At 38.9% G+C, this 25,074-nt stretch overlaps 1 protein-coding gene across 3 annotated transcripts in view; it reads right to left on the bottom strand.

Moving 5' to 3' along the window:
* RASGRF2 (Ras protein specific guanine nucleotide releasing factor 2) overlaps window positions 1–24,539 on the bottom strand; it is a 242,945-nt gene extending 218,406 nt beyond the window's left edge. For all 3 annotated transcript variants that reach the window (XM_024122410.3, XM_024122413.3, XM_024122416.3), the window contains exon 1: window positions 24,252–24,539. In XM_024122410.3, the coding sequence (XP_023978178.1) occupies window positions 24,252–24,539 (288 nt within the window). The remainder of the gene's footprint in view (window positions 1–24,251) is intronic.
* Window positions 24,540–25,074: the final 535 nt, after the last annotated feature.

Below are 25,074 nucleotides of genomic sequence, written 5' to 3'. Positions count from 1 at the left end.
TGCTCAAAAACAAACTAGCAGAGTAAACGAGCGATGTCACTACACAATGACCCACCACTTAACGTATATGCAAAAATTGTCTTTGCCTGAAGTCAAAATAAAATGAGTGTTGAATTCAAATGACTTAGGATACTTGTCTACTTATTTTAAAAGATGATGGAAAGGTCTACAGTCAACCAATATGTTTTATTTGGAGAGCTCCTGCCCGACTAGATGCTCAGCCCGGGGTAAATGGTTAGACCCCAGGGATTTGTTGATCCAGTGGGAACCAAGTCAACAAAATGCCTGGCATGCAGTCAGCACTCAGTAAATGGGAGCGCCCATTTCTTGAGCAATGTAGCTGAGCCATGGGAATTGAAGTAGAAGTCAAGAAGCAAAAGACAAATACATAAGGCAAATAAGAGAGCTGAGAAGCACTGGACAGGGACCACTGGAAGGGTGTGGCAAACTCCCTGGCGGTGTCAGAGAGCTGGTCTTCCATGGAAGAGGAGGGCATCTGGCAGAAATAGGAAGCTGGAGAGCATTTCAAGCAGTGAACACAGTAAAGCACACGGCCTGTTAAAGAGTGATGACCACCTCTGTGTGGCATGACTGGGGTCCAGACATGAGGAGAGTGGGAGTAACTGGGCCAGACCACTGAGGGCTCCAGGGTCCTGCAAAGAAGGCAGGATTATCTAGCAGTTACAAGGAGCCAGGACAGACATTAAGCAGGAGAATAATCTGATCATACTAATTTAAAGAGAGAGGTGTGATGGTAATGTGGAGGATGGACTGGAAAGGAGGCATGGTGGTCACGAAGTGCAACTTAGGTAAGATAAGGGTCTGAATTCAAGTAGTGATGAGCGAGATAAAAGGATGGGCTTCAACAAATACTGAGAGATGTCTCCCTGAAAAATACGTAGCTTAAGCTCCCAAGTTAGAGACTGTTGGATTCTCTTGTGTTCACAAAGCATGGGGCATGAGGCAATTCAGACTACTGCCTTTTGAATACAGGGATTAATTAATAATTCTACCATCCAGAACGTTCCTCTCCTACTTTCCTTCTTTCAATAAACATCTAAAAGGCACTAACTACATGTCTTGTAATGGTAGCTAGGGATACAAAAGCAAGTAAGACACAGTGCTGGTGGTCAAGGAGCTCAGAGATTAGTAGAACACAGACGGATGCATAGATAATAACCACAATGATCCCAAAGCTGTAAGACGTGTGTATGAGGTGCTAAGTGCACAGAGAATTACAAACTACCTGACTGGGTGGACCAGGTAACATTTGACTCCATTAATGTCTTAATAATCTAAAGAACCTATCACCAATTTTTTAATGATATACATACTGCCGTTAACTTATTTCCCATTAACTTAGCCGAAGCGATGGATAAATTGTTTAAAATATATAATACTAGAATAGCACATGTAATAGATTCTATGAAACTCTGTTTAACATTATGAATGTTAAAGGTAAATCCCATTTGTAGAGCTCTGCTTGCTAGCTGGGGTTCACCTATTAACTACTATGGTGAAAGTAATTTTCTTACATTTTCAACTGATTCTCAGGATTGAACTTCATTATGGAAATAAACAAAATGCCAAAAACTATCCAGACCTATTGGGGTCAGTGACACACTCTGTATTTGCCTGCCACAATTAAAAAAAAAAAAACAAAAAACTTTGCTTTGTAATAGCAATCACTTTAGGCTACTTTTGGTGACCTTAGTCCACTTTCAAACAATTTTTCCATTAACTGGCAGGAGTTCCCATGGTACTCCACCCCTCCACATCCTTCCTATGCTGGGTCACTTAAAAATAACGAGCCATGAAGCATTTTTAAATTTCAGGAAATTATTTTAGAGGAAAAATCACTGGCCATCACAATTGTGGTGAAGTGAAGACCCCAGGGTAGATCTCGGAAGGTTTTCAAGTAAGAACTTTATTTTTTAGGTAAAGTAACTTCTTTACTCCCTACCAATGACTACTTACCTTAATATCAAGAAAATGTGTTTGCAATATGTGAGGAATCTGGGGGGAAATGCTTTTTCTCTCATATACCTCATTATGTGACGACAAAATCTATTTTTATGAATTCCTGTCCACATAAATATGCTCACTAAGAATTCTGAACTTTTTCAAGGAGCTATTTCATGCATTAGTTACAAAGTGATTAAGCAATTATCTTAATTAATCACATAAGATATACAAGTCTATTATAGAAAATTAGACCATATAGATAGGCATGAGGAAAATTAAGATAACCCAAAATTCCCCAAAGAGAATCAGTATGAACAATTAGAACGTATTTTCTTTCTTTCAGAATTTTTAAAGTACAAATTCATATATTTCTCTTTAAAATACTGATTGTCTATAAATATTTTTTAATAATTCATTGCCATCATTTATATTGGCAATATAATTATGTAGATATTCCATAATTTAAGTAGTCAGTCTTTATAGTGGGGTATCAAAAATTGTTTCCAATTTTTCTTCATTAAAGGCAATAATGAGCATAGTACTTAAATACACATCTTTGCACACTCATTCAATTGTTTCCTTAAGACAGAAGGCTAGAAGTGGAGTTGCTGAATCAGAGCAGACATGATAAGGTCATCATTTTTATATCACAGGAAATATATAGCTCATAGATTTTTTAAAACATACATAATGAGAATAATAAGTGAATACCTGATTTAAAGTAAAATATAAAATAATAAATATATCTGTATTGGAAAAACACAAAGGAAAGTATGTATCTTTATTTAACGGTAAGAGTTTCCATTTATTAAACTATAGCTTAGCTGTCAACAAAACACAAACCCTCAAACTAGAATATGCTTAGGGCTCTGTTTGCTAAACTTGTGCCCCAAGAGAAACCAACTAGGTTTATTTAAGAGACTCCTTAAAGAAAGAGCTCTGTGGGCGATAAACTTGGGTGCTATGCTATAGTCAGCACTATACAATAGAAATATAATGTGCATCTTAAATACAAGCCACACATGTAATTTTAAATTTGCTAGTGGCCGCGTGGAAACAAAGGAAAGAGAACAGGTGAAACTAATTTTAATAATACATTTTATCTGACCCAGTGTATCTAAAATATCCTTTCACCATCTGATCAAATAAAAAAAGAATTATTGAGATATTTTATGTTCTTTTTTTTGGTACCAAGTCTTCAAATTCCAGAATGTGTAAGTGTAAATATTTCTAGCACATCTCAATTCAGTCTAGCTACATTCTAAGTGCTTAAAAGCCACATAGGACTGGTGGCTACCACAATGGATAGGCAAGCTTTTTCTGTAAAGGGCCAGATGGTAATTATTTTCGGCTTGCAGGCCAAGAGGCAAAATCGAGGATATTGTGTAAGTACTTAAATAGCACCTTTTGCCTGGGTGGCCCATCCAGGGTGGTGAGCAGTTTTGCACCCAAGTGCCCTCAACTGGAAACATTTTCAAGCTGAATACAACTGGCCCAAAGGTAGACAGGGACACTGCTGACACTATAACCTGGATTCCAGTGAGCCCCTGTCTCCTTCTGAGTACCCAGGTCGTTGCCATTTGGACAGGTGGCTAGAACAGAAGAGACTCAGCGGCTGAGATTCCTAGACAGAGATCCCACCATCCAGTGCCCTGCATTTGCCACAGCGAAGACCCCAACGTGTTGGCAACCAAAGTAGGCCAGAGGGGGAACAGGGGCCCAGGGGCGTGCCACAGCTTGGTCTCTGCGGCTCCCTGTGCCAGCCTACCTTGGTTCTAGAAAAGACTATCAAGTAAGGGAGAATTAACAAGGCCATTTGCATAGTAAAGATTCTGAGACATCCTGTCATGAAGAAACGTGCTTCACTTTGGATAACTCAGCTTTCTCCCACACTATTCTGGTGTGAATCCATTTTAACAAGTGATAAACACCAAGGCACACAAGTGGATATTTCTCATAACACATGGCTCTCTTTGAGAGATACTGCTCTGATCTAATTTTGTAAAGCCCTGTTTGATATCAGGAAAAATTCCTCACAGTAAACCTTATTAATAATAGAACCAAATTCCTAGGTTCTTTCTCAGGCGCCCATCTTTCCTTGTTCCATTTTCCATGAACACCATGCCAGATTGCCTTTTCAACTCCCCCCTGCCTCTCCCCTCCCCACACCGGTGTCCCTCCAAGTCTCTCCACAACTTACAAGCAAATGGGTGTGGTCTGCCCCATCTGCTTTTCTGGTCTTGTCCAAATGTTACTCCCAGCTTGAACCTAAATGTCCCAGCTTAAGCCAAAGTGAACTTAGCTCTTCCTTCTTCCTACCAGTTAAACTTGGTTCCTCTGTCAAGGACCAAGGACTTCAGATACGCCTGCAACCCTCTCTGGCCACAAAACCAGAAAGGTCTTCCTCACCCCCTGATCACATACGGCCTTTAGTAAGCCTCACACATCCTCAGAGAACTCCTTCAAATACACCACCTCCCCTCCCCTCATAGACAGGCACTTTCAGGATCAGGGACTAGACCTGAAACTTCATTCATAGGCCTCAGTACAGTACTTTGCAGCAAATGCTCAAAACCTGCTTAGTGAAAAAAGTAAGGAATGAAGTGCCTGGGCTCTGATGCAGGGGTATCTGGCTTGTGAGCACATTCAGGCCTCCTAAAGACACCTGAGGTGAGAATATACATTCAAGCCTTCATGGGCAGAAAAGCCAATCTAACCCTTGTCCTGATTTATCATTTCACAGCATGAGTCACATCACTGTAATAATGCCCCAGTGCTAGTGAATTAATTCATGGTCAAACTTCTATTTCCCTTTATGACACACTTTATCCCTTAAGTAATTGTTCTCTGAAGACAAATTTAATATTGTAATTTTCCCATTGAAACTAGAAGCTTTGTTTTAAAAAAGCACTTTTTAGAATGAGAAAGGAACTGTCTGGGATACCTCTTACACACACACGTGCACTCACAAGCTTCAGTAACAACAAATACAACTCTTGTTGTAAGAGTCTCTTTTCCATCTCAGCTGTACCACATGTACTTCTGAGAATGCCATTTAAGAGTCTAACCAGTGTTTCGTAAATTTTTTCAAAGCTATCAGGAAGTACAGGTACCCTAATTTCCAAAGCAAATCATGACCTCATGACCTGAAAACCCAAATGCTTTCATGGGACCATAGAGATAGAATATTTTAGATCAAGATTGTCCTAGAAGACTTGGAACCCATGCTGTGATATCAATTAAGCCAAACAGTATGAACAGTAACAAAAACAAGTCTTAATAAAATCTAAAATAGCAGAGACTTCCCTGGCAGTCCAGTGGTTAAGACTTCGCCTTCCAGTGCAGGGGGTGTGGGTTCAATCCCTGGTCAGGGAGCTGAGATCCCACATGCCTTGCCGCCAAAAAAACCAAATCATAAAATAGAAGCAATATTGTACCAAATTCAATAAAGACTTTAAAAATGGTCCACATCAAAAAAATCTTTTTAAAAAAATGGAAGGTTTTCACTTTGTAACTAGTGTAAGTAAATAGTGTTGGTGTATTGGGACTACAGTAACACTACTGATATATAAACACACAGCTCCAAAACTTTAAGTAACTTTTAGACAAATGTGCAAAAGAGATTAGAAAGTATCTAGGAAACACCTGGTTGGGCTTAACTCTGATGTCATGAGCAGCAATCCTGAGAAATTTGGGAACTGGGCGTGCAGGGGGTGTGGTGAGTGGACTCTCTGGAAGCATCCTACTTCGCTAGCCAACAAGACTGCCAGGTGAAAAGGTAATGGATTTTCCTCCTTTATTCAATGTGACAGAGAGTCTCCAAACAAACTTGCCTTCCAGGACCCTAAAATAATCTTCAAATAAAATGTTTCATCTAGCAACCTAAATGTCCATCAAAAGATGAATGGATAAAGAAGATGTGGTACATGTATACAATGGAATATTACTCAGCCATAAAAAAGAATGAAATAATGCCATTTGCAGCAACATGGATAGACCTAGAGTTTATCATATTAAGTGAAGTAAGTCAAAGAGAGAAAGACAAATATCATATGATATCACTTATTTGTGGAATCTAAAAAAATGATACAACTGAACTTATTTACAAAACAGAAATAGACTCACATACATAGAAGACAAATTTATGGTTACCAAATGGGATAGTGGGTGGAAAGGGGGCAGATAAATTAGGAGGTTGGAATTAACATATACACACTACTATATACAAAATACGTAAATAACAATGACCTACTGTATAGCACTGGGAACTATACTCAATATCTTGTAATAACCTACAGTGGAAAAAAGTCTGAAAAAGTATATATATATATACAAATATATATATATACACACACACACATATATATAACTGAATCACTTTGCTATACACTTGAAACTAACACAACATTGTAAATTAACTATACCTCAATAAGAATAAATATATTAATGTTTTGTCTAAACAGCAAAACCAGAAAGCCCATTTATTTAAATTCACAGCAGTGTACAAGTTTTAAAATAAGGGACATAAGAAGATCAATGGCATTCTTTCAGAAGTTCTGTTTGGGGCCAAAATTATTCTCATTATCAAAAGCCACAGGGAGAGGCATGATGGGGGTGGGCTGGTGGGACACCAGGAATATGAGAGATGTTCTCAGTGGAAAGGATAAGAATAAGCCCAAAGAGGCAAGGCAGCTGTTAACAACATTAAAGGTAGGAAAGAATGAGTATCCTAACCAGGGAGGGTTTCATTGTTTTGTTTTGGTCTTTTTAAATCACAAAAGGTGATTAACATAATCCAATTTAAGGATGGGCTAGAATTATCCGTCAAATTTGCCATTCTCTAACCACAATGGAAGAATATGAAAAATGAAGACTCACTGCCAAAAAAGTTGATAATTGTGCAGTTGTATGGAGAAGCAACATCTTGAATTTTAGTAATCAAAGATCGTATGGCTTAGTGGGGCTGCAGGAAGAGATAACAACCAAGATAAGATTAGAGTTAAGCACTTCAAAAACCAAGCACTGAATTTTCCTCTTTCTCACATGGTCATGATATTCCCTATCCTTATATTTAATTATTATCAAAAGGTCAAAGGCCCCCAGCATATGATACAATATAGACATCCATATACCTCTATGCTCTTGAAAATACACGTAGAGCAGGGACTTCCCTGGTGGTCCAGTGGTTTAGAATCCATCTTGCAATGCAGGGGACGCCGGTTCAATCCCTGCTCAGGGAACTAAGATCCCACACCTCAACCACTGAGCCTGCGCACTCTGGAGCCCGTGCGCCACAACTAGAGAGAAGCCCGTGCACCGCAATGAAAGATCCTGCGTGCCGCAACTAAGTCCCGACACGGCCAAAAATAAAAATGAATAAATAAATATTAAAGAAAACACCTAATATGATTTAAAAAAAAGTGAGTCTGCATTTCATTGGATGTCATGAGCACTGCTGTCCTTGGGCAACCAGAACACAGCTCACGGTCCTCTGAGTCATTGGGCACCGCAATGAAAGATCCTGCGTGCCACAATTAAGACCCGACACAGCCAAAAATAAATTAATTAATTTAAAAAAAGTTCTTTTAATAAAACCACATAGAGCAAAGAGCACTGAAAACACAAACAAATGTCAAGTATCCTAGTCTGAAACCTCCCACTTTTCTTTGTGTCTATAATGGTATTATAAAATCAACATAAATTAGTAAAAGGTTATAGGAAAAGGATTACCACATCAACCAAATATGCACATTGATAGGAAACACATTCTAATCTCAGAAAATGTAAAACATTATAATCCAAGTATGCTTAAAATCAATGGAATACGGTAATTTTAGGCATTTCTACTTTATGCATTCAAATGGAGCTCACTTATCATGATCCTAGGCACTCTAATCATAACAAACACTCCCTAGGAGAAGTAAATCTCACCAAAAAGCATTCATAGGCCTACAGCTTTATTTCCCCAAATTAGACTACCATATTTGTTTCTGTATTTTACTCACAGATGAACTTCCGTTCCAGAAATTTACATTTTATGTTGGGTTTTTAACCAGTTACAAAATGACCTTGAAATACAAGTGGGGCATTTATTAGAGAAAACAGCTTTTAATTGAGGTGGAGAAGTTGGGGAAAATACCCTTAAGGTCAGAGTTAAAAGGCTGCCTATCATTTCCTGCTTTTTTGTTTGTTAATTTGTTTGCATATGCCTCCACCTGCCCTGACAATTTCTTCACAAATGTCATCCTGATGTTCACTGCAGCATTACTTACTATACCAAAGCAAAACTTTATAATATTAAAACAATCTAAAGATCCAATAGCAGGAGAATGTTTACATCTGTGTGACAAAGAATGCTGTACAGTAATTTAAAATAATGTTTTCAAAGATATTTACTGGCAAACAAAATGTTCACGATATAATGTTCAATTAAAAAATATCAAGATCCAAAACTCTACATACATAAAATATGATCTTGATTATGCTCCACTTTAAAAATGTCTATTTATTATATTCATACACTGAAAAAAAACTCTTGAAGGAAATCCTCCAACAATTCAATACATAATTTTTTCTGAGGAATGGGATTTCAGGAAATTTTAATTTTCTTATTTTTTAGTTCTCTGAGTTTCAAATTTTACACAAAAACATTACTCCTTTTTTGAGCAAATGAATTTTATAATTCATTAATAAGTTTAATAATGTGCCTAAAAAGTTAGAAATTGTAAAGGAAACACAAGTAATATAGAGTTATTAAGAAATCAAATGGATAGAATATGTGAATGCATTTTGAAAGCTAGAGTTACACACCTATATCATTATTTAATTTTTAATTAATAATAATAATTTACATTTCTATTGCAACTGCATAAAAATAGAAGATTAGATATTAGTTAATGTAGAGGTCTATTTGGGTTCATGAGCTAGTGTCTGAGACACTAGCAAGACAGTTTCAAGAGCATAAACCTCAGACCTTTACACTCAATTATTTACAAACAAACAAGCTCTGTTTTTTATCCCTGACCAAATGTTCAAGAAATTATATAGTGCCTTAATTATTCTCTCAAAGAACTGGAATAAGAATGCAGGTATTTCGACTGGTATCCACTTAGGCTACGATGTTGCAAGAATAACAAATCACTTCTATACATAATTCATGGAATCAGAAAATATATACTATCTATATCCATTCACTGATTTCCTTTCTTTCCCCAGTTTTATTGAGATATAACTGACAAATAACATTGTGTAAGTTTAAAGTGTATGTGATGATTTGATATATTATGTATTGTGAAATGATTACCATGATAAGGCTAGCTAACAAATCCATCACTTCACATAGTAACCACTGTGTATGTGCAGTGTGTGTGTGCGCACGCGCGTGGTGAGAACATTTTAGATCTACTCTCATAGTTAATTTCAAGTATACAATACTGTATCGTATAGTCACCACGGTGTACTTTATTTACTTACTTACTTACTTATTTATTTATTTATTTATTTATTTATTGCTGTGTTGGGTCTTCGTTGCTGCAGGCAGGCTTTCTCTACTTGCCGCGAGCAGGGGCTACTCTTCCATGCGGTGCGCGGGCTCCTCATCACGGTGGCTTCTCTTGCTGCGGAGCATGGGCTCTAGGCACATGGGCTTCAGTAGTTGTGGCTCACAGGCTCTAGAGCACAGGCTCAGTAGTTGTGGCGCACGGGCTTAGTTGCTCCGCAGCCTGTGGGATCTTCCCGGACCAGGGCTCGAACACGTGTCCCCTGTATTTGCAGGTGGATTCTTAACCACTGCACCACCAGGGAAGTCCCCATGGTGTACTTTAGATCCCCAGAAACATTACTTTTATGAATTAAAAATTGCTTTGAAAATGTTCTGTTAAATTAGGAGGTTAGGATTAACATATACACGCTACTATACATAAAACAGATAACTAACAAGGACCTACTGTATAGGACAGGGAACTCTACTCAATACTCTGTAATAACCTATATGGAAAAAGAATCTGAAAAGAAAAAATATATATTCAGTTATATATATATATATATATATCTGATTCACTTCGCTGTACACCTAAAATTAACACAACATTGTAAATCAACTATACACCAATAAAATTTTTTTTCAAAAGTTACGAGGACAACCAACAAAAAACAATAATAATAAAAATTAAGGGCTTCCCTAGTGGAGCAGTGGTTGAGAGTCCGCCTGCCGATGCAGGGGACGCGGGTTCGTGCCCCGGTCTGGGAGGATCCCACATGCCGCGGAGCGGCTGGGCCTGTGAGCCATGGCCGCTGAGCCTGCGCGTCCGGAGCCTGTGCTCCGCGGCGGGAGAGGCCACGGCAGTGAGAGGCCCGCGTACCACAAAAAAAAAAAAAAAAAAAAAAAAAAAAAAAAAAAAAAAATTAAAATGTTCTGTTTACATGGCAATTTATACCAAAAGGGAGGAAAATATGTAAGCTGTGGATTTATTTATATTTCAGTATACATTTTAAACACTCTCTGTAAGAAACTGAACTTTTAAAGCACAAATACCAATTTAGCTACATTTTTCTTCAGAAAAAATTACCTATTAATCTCACTTTACTATATTTAATATGTATTACAGTCAGAAGGATCTATACAACAGAAAGTATCTAAATGACAAAGAAAATTTTCTCCACTGATCTATTTAGGTAATATTCTCCTGCACTTAGTAAAAGTAATCTTCCAACTATTTCTTGAGGAATTTGTCATCCACTAAATATTCTCCATAGAACTTAAGAACCTTGGGCTCACAAAGATGCCAACAAACTAGGCAGAGAAGCCATCTGGTTCTCAAAATGGAGAAAATGAACAGAACACACACCTGCAGTAAGCAAACTTTCAATTAATTTGCTGTTTAAACGGCCCTCACTTAAATGAAAAATATAATTGTAAAGAATTTAAAAGTAATATTCTTGTAGCATTTTAGTTTACAAAACACTTTTCATATAGATTACCTCAATTAATTTAATATTCCCACTTTCTTTACAAGGTAGGAATTATCATGCCCATTTTCCAGATGAGGAAATGGTTAAGCCTCAGAATCCATACATTGTTAAAGGTGAATCTAGAACTTGAACTTGGGAACTTCACCTCAATGTACTGGGCATTCTGTACCGTTTAACCAGATGGCATGCCATTGCATCTTCAGCGCTGTAAGACAAGGACATGGCAGGAGAACAGGAAGAAGGATGGTCTCAGCTTAAACTGGCATGTGGAAAATGAACTTGGATAATAACATTCACAGAGGAAATTACAGCTAAGGCACTAGAATCACAAGATGCTACGGTTCAACCATTTGACTGCACAATTCCAGAGACAACAGGTGAAACTTGCCAGCAAAACAAATACAAGAAGATACTTTGGCCTGGAACACAAAGACTGAGTAGGTATAAATGCCTTCTCCTTTGCTCACATTGACAGTGATGGCACAAGTTGCAAGTACCATTCTCAGTTGCCTAATGTTTCAGACAACAGTATTTGCTGCTCTGGGTCAGGAGAGACTACAATCCAGTTAGACCTAGTGGCCAAAAGCAGTAGCATAAATCAAAGCACTGAGGATGTGGACTCACTTCAAAACATAAGCGATCTTATCAGAGTCAAGAGACATAGCATAGGCAAGGTCAGAAATGGCAGGGAGGGATATGTCTTCTACGTCTTCAACACTGGGCCCCTCAAGGTGCTAAGCAGACACCAAGAAGGAAGCCTGTGCTAGAAATCAGCAGCACGGGAGAAAGATAGGGATGCTTTGGAAACAGACTGACCTGTTCCCCAACACCCTACTCTCCACCACATCAGCACAGGGCCAAGCATATAGAGATTATAGAGGTTACATAAAGTGGTTCAAATGCTTCCCTTGGATAAATATGGGCCCATAGCTTTGCTTGTTGACATATAACATATATAACATATAGTTTCCTTGGGTGGAAGCTATAACTTACTTTATGGGCTTTATGAATGTGGCCAGATCAGACTGAGAAGTTTTCCACCTAAACTGCAAATGTACCAAGGCAGAGAAGAATGAGACTGAAGACAAAAACTTTTCCCTCCTGGTTATATATTTCTAGCTCCTAGTTGAGGGCCAAGATCAACAAATGCTAAGTCACTAATCTAGGCTCTATTAACCAAGTTTGCCACTTAGTTAAATTTTTCCCTGGGAGAATTACTAAACCACTAAAGCCTCAGTATTCTTATCTGTAAAATAAAGAGGATACCGTTATCTCGGGATGGTTGTGAAGATTCAATGAGATAATATATGTAAAGTGCTTGGCTCTTTAACCCCAAAACAGCATTTAATGGTAACTCTTACAATTGTATAATACAAAACAATATTCATAAAATACTAACAAATTAGTATCCTAAATGAAATAGTCTAATTTTACTTTGTTTTACTTTCCAAGAAAAAAGGGCTAACTTATGCCTGGAGAAAGATGACTGCTTTAAATTAAATGCTCATCAACTAAGATAGATATATAGATAGATAGATAGATAGACAGATAGATAGACAGGTATACATACACACATAGTTAGATAGATGGTAGACAGACATCAGATATGAGAAGACAATCTAAAAGTTTAAACTAAATCTACTATGTTAGGAATAAAATGGGACTTACACCGCGGTACCCTCAAAATATACACCTCACCACTCCGTAGTGGGATAAAGATAAACATCTGTAAAAAAATCTTATGACTACAAAATGAATTTTTTGTTTTATTTTCTTCAAAAACACCATATTCAAAGATGCTCTGAATTAAATTGATAAAATAAGGGCTAGTTGTGATTTGACTTCTTAGTATTTTATCATTACTGAATTAGAAGTAATTAACAGATAAATTTCCAGAAAAAAGAAACGAGATAACTTTTCCACTGCTTTGAAAGGAGTTTCACTCATTTTTAGACTCACTATTAAAACGCATTTCTAAGTGGTAATGACCAGGTAGCTTATTACAGACCCTCACCTACCACTCCAACACACACACACTAAGAACAATTAGAAAAGCTGCACACAACACACACACACACACACACACACACACACACACACACACACACACACAAAATAATCCATTTGAAAGCATCAGTGAGCTACCAAGGCAGCCAGGACCTTGTTAAGGTCTAAGGTATCTAAGGAGTAAAGACACCTTAGAGAAGGGAAGTCAACTAGTGGGCCTGACAGTCTTTGAAGTTGTTCCACTCAAGGAATTTGCCAATTTCTAAGTAGTACAGAGCCAAGAGGCTAAGAGACCAGGCAGAAAGCAGCAATTAAGAGGCTGGAAATCAGCACTGAGTTTTTGGCCATCCCATGGGGCGTGTAAGAGACCAAGGAGGAAGGGGTTATGTAAACACCCAGAATTCCTGACAAGACCTTGGAAAGGCTATACTTCAGAAATCAGGACAAACTGGAATAGTGTTCTCACAAACCTGAAACCTGACTTTCATCAGCTCATTCTCAGAATGGATTGGTGTAAATTACCCCACATTAATGCCTGCAAGAAAGCAAAAGTAAATCCTCTCTGAAGGAAAACACATCATGCAGAGCCTTAAATAACCTCTCTGATTTTTCACACACAATGTCCACCATCCAAACAAAATTACAAGGCATGCAGGTGACCATTAGCTTACAGCTGAGTCCTTGTCAAAACTGACCCATAGAGGTCTTGTTGTAACTCTCCAGCCTGAAATTCCCATTTTGGATGAATCAGCTCAGACTAAAGAACTAACAAGGTGGGAATGGCTGAAACCTTGTTTGTTCAATGGAAAAGGTATATTCAAGAATGTAGCTGGTCTGGCCCCAGAAGCATCTCAGCTTTACATTTTAAAAAGTAGCAAGTATCTCTCTGTGGGGAACTTTATCTGCTCTGCTACCTGAGGCACAGCCACTGACTCAACAGGGTCCTTGATTCACAGAAATTCCCTAAATATCTGGGCCCGGTTCACTGATAGTTTGGCTAAGCTGAAACCCAATGGTATCCATTGGGGTGCTGTGGCTAGTCAACCTCAGTGTCAGCTATGCAGAAGAAAAAGCAGATGTAGTTGCTCCAGTCAGAGGGTAGGGCTCAGACTTTTGGGCTGGTGCCAATGGCAGAGCTGTTTGGTCTGCCACTTGGAAAACTATAGACTGTAAGATTAAAGAGACCCTTCTTTGGAAACATGAACCTGGGAACAGTCCATGTCTGCTGACTGAACTGTATGGATCAGTCATGTAGATGTCCACAGGAAGGACTGTGGAATCAAGGGCTGTGGAATCAACTGGAATCAAGCTGTGCTGGAGCCTGACTCTGTTTCTAATGCAGAAGGCTACCACTGCAGGGCAGACTTGTGACGCCTGCCAAAAGTTGACCCATGTCTCACAATGGGAGAGGCCATGTCACGAGGGGTGCAACCCCTCCCACTCCTGGTAGATTGGCTACACCAGACATTCAATGCCCTCTCAGGACTAGCAATGCTACCTCACCACCGTTGATACTTTTTTAGGTTACTGGTTAGCTGTTTCCAGTCACACCATTGTGGCCCTTGAAACTAATCTGTATACTCAACAATGGACTGACTGTCCAACCCTTTCTCCCTCATTCCCTCCTGGCCCATATACTTTAGTAAGGCAGTTTGATCAGTGAGTGCAGGTATTCCAAGAAAGGGGTCATTCCTTCTTGGCCACTTGCTGGGTAATGATCAGGACAAAAGGGGAAGAATTATAGGGCATTATACAGATATATTTTGAAAACTGAGGATTCTGTCTTGACCAGCGCTGGGCATGATGCATTTTTCTTTCCCTAATAGCACCCCCAGGCCAGCTTAGATGACACAACCTACAGGTGGCAGCAGAGCTGAAAGGGGGTGTCAGGGATTCAAGCTTAACTGTGGTTAAGTTTTATAAAAGTACCTTGTCCCTCTTGCACCTGACCCTTCCAGATGAAAGGTGTAGGTGCGAGTTGGGGATGACTGGAAACACAGTGAAGTTAGAGCTTCTGAAATGGGACACCCAGTTTTGTGAATAACACTGCTATGAAAATTCTTTTACAAGTCTTTGGTGCATATACATCTATGCATCTCTAGAGGAAGAGCAACAACCCAACACCTGGGGAGGGAACACCTCAGACCCTAGAAGGTATGAGGGAGAAAAGAACATTATGATTTTTTGTCTTTTTGAATTGCCCCTGGAGACTTCCTCCAAGCGGAAAACATCCTGGTGTGGCAGTCCAAAGCTGCTGCAAGTGCATTCTGTTTTACTTACTGCTGCATCTTTTGTGATGCATTTGATTGCTTTGACCACAGAGCAGCAAGGGAAGGCCCCAGCTCCTGCACCTTCTACACAAAGCACCTCCGGATGCTGTCCCCATCTCCATTCATTTCATGGGCAGAAAAATGCCACAAAGAAAAAGACAGACAGTTTACACAACATTAAAGTTCTAAACTTCTCTTCACCAAATGACACCTGTAAGAAAGAAGAAAGGCAAACCAGAGTAGGAGAAAATATTTCCAATACATATAACTGACAAAGGACTCGTGTCTTCATATATACTAGGATGAACGAGATGATGTTCAATTATTTCTGACATTCAAAAATGGCAATTCATAGAGTTTAACTTAATATTTTAAAACTCCTACAGATCAATAAGACAACTCAAGTTTTTTAAAAAATGGGCAAAAGGTTGAACAAGCACTTCAAAACAGAGAACAATCAAATGGTCAAGAAATACCTGAAAAAGTGTTCGACCTAATTATCAGAGAAATGAAAATGAAAACCAAAATGAGATACTGCTACACACCCACTAGAATGCTTAAAACTAAAAAGACTGATAATACCAAGTATTAGCAAGAATGTAGAGCAACTGGAATTCTTATACACTGCTAGCAGGAACATAAATTGATATACCTATCTCGGAAAACTGTTTAGCAGTAATTACTGAAGTTGAATATAAGTCCTATGAACCAACAAGTTCATTCCTGGGTATGTACTGAACAGAAATGTATACATGTATGTGCACAAAATATCTGTACAAGAATTTCCATAGCCATATTAATCTGTAATACCTTCAATCTGGAAACAATCCAAGTGTTCCATCAACAGTAGATAAAGAATGGATACAGAAACTGCTGTATACTCATCCAGTGGAATACTACAAAGAAACTGAAAAGGAATGAATCACACAGATATGATGTTGAGGGAAAGAAGTCTGACACAGAAGAGTACTTATTGCATGAGTCAATGACAAAGTTCAAAAACAGGCGAAAGCAATCCATGATGTTAGAAGTAAGGATGGTGGCTACCCATGGGTAGGAGCATTGAAGAGGAATAGACATGAGGTTAGTTTCTGGAGGGCTGATCATGTCAATGGCTTGATCTGGATGCTGCTTACAAAAATATATTCACTTTGTGAAAACTCAGGAAGCAGCACACTTATGATTTGTGCACTTTTCTATATGTATGCTATACTTTGAAAAATATGCTTAAGTTACTGTTAAAAGAACATTCAAATAATTTTTAATATTAAAGTATTAAGAAAGTAAAGAGAAATTATGAACATGAACCCTTAGCAACACAGGAGGCCTATCAGGACCAGAGGACAGAAACTGTCTTACTGGAAAGATCTTATTGATAAGGTAAGGATGTACAGCTACTACTGAAGGAAAAGAAGGTGGCTTAAATGCATAAATATTAGTTGGTGAAAATAATATTTACTAGCTTGATGAATACACTGGACATGTCAATAATAATGTCTCTCACACCCACCAAACTTTCCATGAAAATCCCTCACCCACAGTCCCTGCTGTTTGACAGCCAATTTATGGACCGGTCAGAGACCAAGGGTCTTGTCTAGCCCCCAAAATGTGAACTGAGTCAATCAGATTCTCTCTCTGAGAAAGACGAGCTTGAATATACTGAGTGAATAAGAGATGCTGCAGTGAGAACTGAAGCAGTAAAAGCAGGGATAAAGGGGCCATCAAGCTTTCTCCTTTAAAATGATATCAAAGAAACAAAAAGATGATGACAATTACAGTAACACACATTAAAAGAGAAACACATTACAAACTATTTCCCAGATCGTTCTTTTCAGAGCTACACCTAGTAAAATCTTCAGCGCCAAACAAGAGCTATGCCAAACACCAAAAACTTCCTTATTTACAAGTGAAATAATGATGTCTGGGATTTGCTTTAAGATAGTCGAACAACAACAACAACAAAAGGCATGTGTGGAGAAAAACAGAGATAACAAGAAAGCAGAAAGCTGAAGATTGTTGAAGCTGGACGATGAATATATTGGTGTTCCCTAAACTGTTCTATTTTGTCTGTGTTAAATTAAAAGTATTTTTTAAAGAGGAAGGAAGGGGAAAATCACCTAAGTGACGCTAGTAATGAAAGCAACAAGAAGAAAATCAAAAAAGAATTATCTTAGAAAGGGAGTAATAAAAACACCAGCTGACAAATGTGCTATGTATGTGCTGGGCCCTGTGTTGAGAGCTTGGCATGGACTGTTGCCTGTGAGTCTCCCAACAACTGGATGATGTAGGTACTATCGCGATCCCCATCACAGGCAGGGGTCCAGGCTTAGAAAGAGAAATTGCTCTTCATGTATCTGGTAAGCAGCTGAGTGGAGACTGAAACCCCCGTGGTTTAACTCCTGAAAGGAACCATACACAATGCAACCATCAGACCTGGAAAGTGATATTCTTAAAGTTAAAAGAAAGCAAATTCATACTGGATATGAGTGGCCTCCTATTCCTATGTATCACTGACATTATCTTGTTATGACTCCTTCTGTAAAGAGTCATGATGCTCCACAGTGAGCCTTATGCCAGGCTACTACCTCCCCATCCCCACATTTCTAACCCAGGAAACCTCCTAGCTTTCCAGTCGTCCCTCTATTTGACAGCACTAACCCTCCTGTTTACATTAGTCACACAAATGGCATGAGTCATAAATACAGTTCAGGAAATGAATCAGGCATTGTCTACATTAAATCAGAAAATGACAAAACAAAACATTTTAGGAACCTGAAAAGAATGCAAATATCAGTAACCAGGGTCCCTCAGATTCCTGCTGTTTCCATCATCATTGGTCTCAGCAATGTCACAATGGTAAGTATGGGAAGAGCTAATAAAAGAAATTATGGCCTACATTTAAAAAAATGAAGCACTAAAGGGTCAATAAATTTTATTTTTAAGCATAGCTTTTCTTAAAGTTGTTTTATTTGTATCTTCTCAGATCTTATGAGAATTCTATTTTTCATTAACTTACTGTACTCTGATGCTGTAACTTATACAGCCCTCCCCAATTTTCTCATTTCTTCCTTTACAGTTCAAAAAGAAAAGAAATATTATTTAAATAAACACAGATCAACTCAAACTTGGTTTTTTTTCTGCCCTCTCCCTAAAAGTATATTTGAAGCATTTTGTATTCACTATGAGGAGTTTTAAGAAAAATGATTTGAATCTTCATTTTTCGTGAATCGTAAGTTTTTCCAGTGCTAGTAAAAAGGAAAAGTGTGAGAACATGTGCTTTCTGCATCCTTGTTCCACTTTATGATACCAATGTTTTCTCAAGTAAAAGAAAAAGGAAAACTTGCTGCTGCTTGGTTTTTTTCCCCCCAAAATATACACACAATCATATTTGAATTCCTTGGGCAAAAATGGTAAAATATACCCTTTGGTGGAGCCAAAATAATGTATTTCTAACTTCACAATCAGCTAATATTTGGAAATTACACCAACTGAAATGTAATGAATAATTTTGGAATAATGGTTAATTTTTAGAATAATGGCCAAATATTATACAGTAACCAAACATTTACCATAGTGCTATATTGATACCTAACAAATATCGTTTCTAGTTTTGTTTCAATATTAACTAAGATTTTACTATACATAGTCTAGAATTAAGATAAACTAATTTCAGAGAGGAATTTATACCGTGATTAACTTAAAATCATTAGTTCTGTAAAATAAAGCACCCCAAATTGTACACCGATTGGATTTACAACTCATGTCTTGAAATGCATGTCTTAATGATACAAATAAAAACCTATAAACTCCAACATACATAACAAATGTTTAATATTTAATGATGGAAGATAAACTCAATAAACATACACACAACATACACACACATATCCCTTTCTTATAGGACAAATAAACAGGCATAAAACATAAAGCTACTTTAAAATTGTGAAATTAGGATTTCAGACCTGAGTGAATCCATATTATTTGTCAATATGGTTTATTTCATTACAAAATAATCTTAAATACTAGCTTTTTCTATTCTATAAAATTAAAATTATACTGACATAGCATGCATATTTATTGAAAAATATGGACAAGGTCAACTAAAAAGTATAATCTGCATTAAACAAACAGCAATACCAACAACTGTTTTAACAAACTACTAATATTTGCTTGCTAAAACCAGAAACATTTGCTTATTATACATGCTTTAGGACTTATCATCCAATGAAAGAAAAATATCTCAATTTTTTAATTCCTGAAAGTAAAAAATTTGTTATCACACTACAAATATTTTCCACCATTTAGTAGTGCATTTAGCGCTCACTTATTAAAACGCACAGAAAAATACTTGTCCCAATAAAAATTCATTTTTTTGTACATCTGTCACATCAAAGATGGATTTTTCTATGTAGAATTCTTAACGATAAGTACAATAATATAAATAGGAAGGTTTAGTGTAGTCAAAATTAAAAGAACTATATTTTTCTAATCCATAGGTTATTTTTCTTCATTTAAATCTAAATTGGAAGAATGATTACAAAGTTCAAGTGATAAATCATTTCTTTCCTAAATTACATTTTAAAACGTTTTACAAGATTTAACAAATACTTTTATTCCATTTGCCCTTTATTTGTTCAATAAGCAAACACTGACAAGGAAACACTGAGTTTGTTATTATACTTCAATTAAACAACATGAACTGAAACAAAAACCCATGATCTACACTCCCCACCCTCTACAAAGATTTTGGGGCTTGCATGCAGCTCTACCTAATTTGATAAAATGATTAAAATCTTCTGCTGGTGGCCAAGTTTGGAAGGCTAAAATGACTGGCTAGAAATGAGGTGACAGGGGAAATCACATAACCCTTAATCCCTTTAAAATTAAATCAACATGTTTAATTCAGCACTAATATGACAAGTATCTACTACTTTAAACCTCCAGAACTAAGGAGATATTCCTCCCCCCCACCCCCCACCCCCACCGAAACAACTGAAATCAGGCTGAATAGACCACTTAACATTCCCAGGAAAATAAGAGTAAAGATGGCTTTGTTCCTGTATGCCTCTCCTGCTAGCAGGCAAGACAGATACAACCACTTAAACAGATCAGGCTAATTGGGATGTGTATTTTCACCCTCAGAGCAAATATTTTTAAAGACTCCTTACTGAAGTAAACGAATGCCATGTAAACTGTTTAAACATAAATCTCATTTTTCTTTGAAAATGTAATGGTCTGCAATTGTATTCCTCAAGAATCGAACCTGTCCTGTAAATGGTTTTTAAGGGGAAATAAGAATAAACAAAACAGTGATTCACATACTACAACCCCAGACCCTATTCCACCCAAATTTGAAATTTCTTGAACCTCAGTGGATTTAAATAGTCTCCTTAGTAAGGCACTCTTCAAGATTATTCAATCTTCATACCTAGAGTTGGACTTTGGTCATCTCCTAAAACTCTTTAAGCCTCAGTCTTATCATAGGTAAAAATGAAAGAACATTACCAGTCTCCAAGAGCTGAAGTGAGGTTCAAGTTAGATTCAATAATGGAAGACAACACTGAGCTTGGCACATAGAAAGTACTTACTGCATGCAAATTCCCTTCCTCCTTAATTAAACACCTTCACCTGGAACAAAAGGTAAGTTTTTCATTTGCCATAAATGGAGCTCTTTTAGAAAGAAGTACCATCAACACACATTTTCGAGAAAATGAACATCACTTAAAATTTTCCGTAACTGAACACATTTTGATTATATCACCATAACTATCCCTAAGAAATAGCTGCTATAGAAGGTTGATAAGAGAGCCTTGCAATCTCCCAAGGACCTACCAAAGTGAAATCTTGGGACACTATTGAGAAAATGGAGCAATGCAAATATTCCTTCAACCTATGCACATTTGGAAAGTGAAAAATACCTTTCTTTTTTCTTCTTAACTGGAAACAGTTTAAGATAAAATGGTCAAAGAAAGGAAGGAAGGAGGGAGGGAGGAAGGGAGGAGGAGAGGGAGGGAGGGAGTTAAGATGGAAGGAAAGAAGAAAAAAAGGAAAAAACCTTAATTTTCTTTTGTCAACCAACTTACTTTGAATTATTATTTAGAAGAAGCAAACCAATGAATGTTTTCTTCTTATAACTTACCACAGTTAATTAGAATTTTTAAATTATTTGAAGAAGTAGAATTTAAACTGGCAAGAATGATTAGAGGCATTTTATAGCAATAATTACATCAACTGTCACTGTCATTACAATGTGTCGCCCTCCAATTCGAATGATAAGAACGTCTTTGTCTCAAGCAGTCATGTTTCTATAGTTTTTGCACATCTGCTGACTGGAGTTATCAGAATATCCACTTCAATCACCTGCTTGGCCTTAACTACTCAGATGCAGTGTTTATTACAGAGACTGATAATCTTTAAATCTTGTGAAATTGTCTTTCACATCCTGTGCACAGCAAAAAGCTCACACTCTCTGTTATAATCTTAGAAATAGGAGATGTCATTATTGGAAGATAACTCAGAAATCATCCTAGCCAAACTCTTAATTTTTATTAACACATCTGAAAACAGATTTCATTAATAGAAAAAACAGAGGAAATGTTAAGAGATTTGCCTTTAAGAAGTCACACAGAAATGGTGGAGGAAGCCCATTCTGCCTCCTTAAGTCCCATTTCAAGCCCTAACCTTCAGGTATGTTTATGGGGTTGATGGAGACATATATGTGGAAAGTTCCAGAAGCATGTTTGGAGAGGTAGACCTTGACAGGATCCCTGCTCAGCGCCTCACATCCACCCTCTACCTCGCCAGTTTCACAGGTCCACCATGTCTAGGTGCCTGAGATGAAGTGAGCACATTAGCAATACAAATTACCTGAAAGAGAACCAACTGCATAAACTGTAGATTTAAGGTAAACTTTTTTTGTTGTTTCTTATCTTTGCAGTTTCTTCTTCATTCTTCAAACACACTCAGACAGACAGTGTTACACAAAAAATATCAGTCTGCTAAGCCAACCCAAGTCACAGAAGCATGTCTAACACAAGACAAACTGACAGATTTCCCAATCCAACTCCTAATCCATTTTGAAGTGCTTGCTTCTCTACATCTCAGTTTTACTACAAACACCAAAGGTTCTAATTTCTAACCTCGAAGAGATGTATAAATGATTGAGAAATACTCATAACTTGTATGATGATAAACAGAGAAAAAAATTCTTAATAAGGGGACCTTTTTAGGACTTCCATTAGAAAGTAGCATGAGAGTCAAACTATTTGGAGGTTACATTTCTTTATACAGTATGGTTTAAAGAAAATGGTCCTGAAGATGAGAGTCTGGATATTCTCCAAGTAGACAAATCTTGGTTTTCATATGTTAACAGGTCAGAAAACCATGTTAAGGTGCAACAGGTAACAACTCCCCACTCCCAGCTCATAACAAAAGTGGCTATCTCCTGATATTATTATAAACACAAAGAGAAAAAATTATTTGTAACTGAGTCAATGATGTATCTTCAGAATAATTTCAAGTACCCTATTTTAGTATAGACATAATAACACTTTAAAAACCTACTGGTTTTTGTTCCCATGGGCCTTGGAACACATGCCTTAAAAAAAAAAAAAAAAAACTCACCAATGGAAAAGAAAAAAGATAATAGATCCTGAAAAAAGTCTCTACCTATTTCCTCAAAACCCCTCCTCCTGCTCTCAGTTTAATTTCTAAAATGCCTGACTTGAAATGTAAACTTATATTTCCAGTATCTATATATACAAAATTGGAAATCAGTTTTTCAAAGAACTCTCAACATGCCCCAAAAACCAAAGGGAATATTTTTAAATTTTCGGATGTATAAGTGTTATACCAAGTTTAATCAGTTAAGTCTGAATGATTTACAGTGAAACCAAAGTGAAAAAAATCAAATTTCTGGTTGATCTAGTTTTAGCTCCTCTTAATTTTACACATTGTTTTATGAGCCCCCAGGGGTTATGTAGGCATCTTACTCATCCTTCCATCGCTAGCGCCTCTCACAGCCGCCCTCCGGGATTTGCAGTAGAAGCTGTTTGGCCTGACTTACATGGAAAATTAAGCTGCTAAAAATTTTTAAGCAACAACGAAGACCATCAGCCTCTTTTTTTAAGGTGGAGATTTAGAAGCAAAGTGAGAACGTTTGGGAGCATAAAATTAGTCTGCTTTAACTTTAATAAGAAATGGTGATTGAAAAAAATACAAATTTCGCACTTGCAGGAATGGGAGGCGGGGGGCGGGAGTTACTAAATCTGGAGGGTTTTTTCCTCCCTAAGTGCAAAACATAGCAAAACTAATAAAATTATGACCCAGAATAAAAAGGTCACATTCATTTTCAAAGCATTCATTTAAAAGTATACGGAAGCATTCTTTTAAAATGCCCGCATATTTACACATAGCAGGAATGTGGCTACCAAATATTAATCCTGAGGGAAACGGATACACATTTACCCTCATAATTAGACACAGCAGGCCAAATGTTAAAGTAAACTGACATAAACCACAAAGACAGATTGAAAGTGACCAACAGAAAGTGCCCGTCTGTCCTGGGAGCCCCGCTTGTTCCCTGCACAGCCATTGATCAAACATCTGCAGGCAAAGAAACCTACACTCACTAGCCGGGTGACGGAGAAACCAAACTTTTCCAAATAAGTTAGTTCCGTCTTGCCAATCTAAATCCAACAGGTGTCAACACACGTCGCCACACTAAGTCCTTCCGAACAAGGTGCAGAGAAGCAATGTAAGGTTAGCCAGGAAGCTGCAATGACCCGACAGCTTTCAGGGTCTCGGAAAATATAAAGCCGAGCCCCTATTCCAACGGATGACAAGGAGATGGAGGACAAGGCGGGGATGGAGATGGGGAGGCGGAGGAGGGGAGCTGTCCTGCCACAGACGCCGCAGGGGAATCTCGAAATCTCGGAGGGTGGTCCCAGTGTCGGATCGGGCCCTCGACTCTGGGCTTAGAAGAACTGGGTATTGCCGCGGCCGCAGGCAGGGAGACGGGGAGGGGATGGCGCGTGGTACCTGCTTATCCAGAGCGTCCCGGGCGCCGCCCGGCCCGGCCCCGGCCCTGGGCGGCGCGAGTGCCCGCTCACAGCTGCAGCCCTCCAGGAGGTACATGCCCGCCGGGCGGCAGCTCTGCTCGCCCTCAAAGTAGAAGAGCACATTCTGGTAGAGGGCGAACCACTTTTCGTGCCAGCGGCTCGCCTCGGTTGCCTTCTTGCTCAGGAAGCCGCGCTTGGTGCCCTCTTTGCGGGCTAGGAAGGCCAGGTACAGGGCGTGCCCCTCGTTGTAGCGCACGCTCTTCTGCATGGTGAGGGCGCCGGGGGCTCACCGCTGCCTCGCGGCCATCTCCCGCCGGCTCGTCCGAAGGCGCGCCCGCTCGGCTCCCGACGGCGGAGGACTCCCCCTTTCCGGGCGCCGCGCACAGGGCTCGCCGTCGGCCTTCCGGGCGCGGCGCGGCGCGGGTCCGAGGGGCGCCGGGCTGTGGCCGGGGCACGTTGTCTTCCGCCACCGCCGCCCTCCCGGCCGAGCGAAGCCCCCGGAGCCCCCGACGCCCGCGTGGAGAGTGGCCCCGCGAGGGCGGGCGGCCGGCCGGCCGTTGCTTTGCCCAAAGTTGCGGGAGCCCGAGCCACCGCGGCGGGCTGGGGCGGCGCAATGCGCCGCAGCCTGTGGAGGACTGTCCTCGGGCAACTCGCTCCGGGAGACAGAAGGTAAAACGTCACGTGGGAGATCAGCTGTAATCGGCTTGGAGACCGATTTAAAGGGCAAAGTCAGCGCGGCGGCGGTGACGGCGGCGCAGCCCGCTTAACCGCGGCGCGCGTCCCTCCCTCGCCCGCCCGCCAGG

Source organism: Physeter macrocephalus, chromosome 8 (assembly GCF_002837175.3).
Source record: "Physeter macrocephalus isolate SW-GA chromosome 8, ASM283717v5, whole genome shotgun sequence".
In the NCBI taxonomy this organism is placed as follows: Eukaryota; Metazoa; Chordata; class Mammalia; order Artiodactyla; family Physeteridae; genus Physeter; species Physeter macrocephalus.
This window is presented reverse-complemented; position numbering and strand designations above follow the sequence as displayed.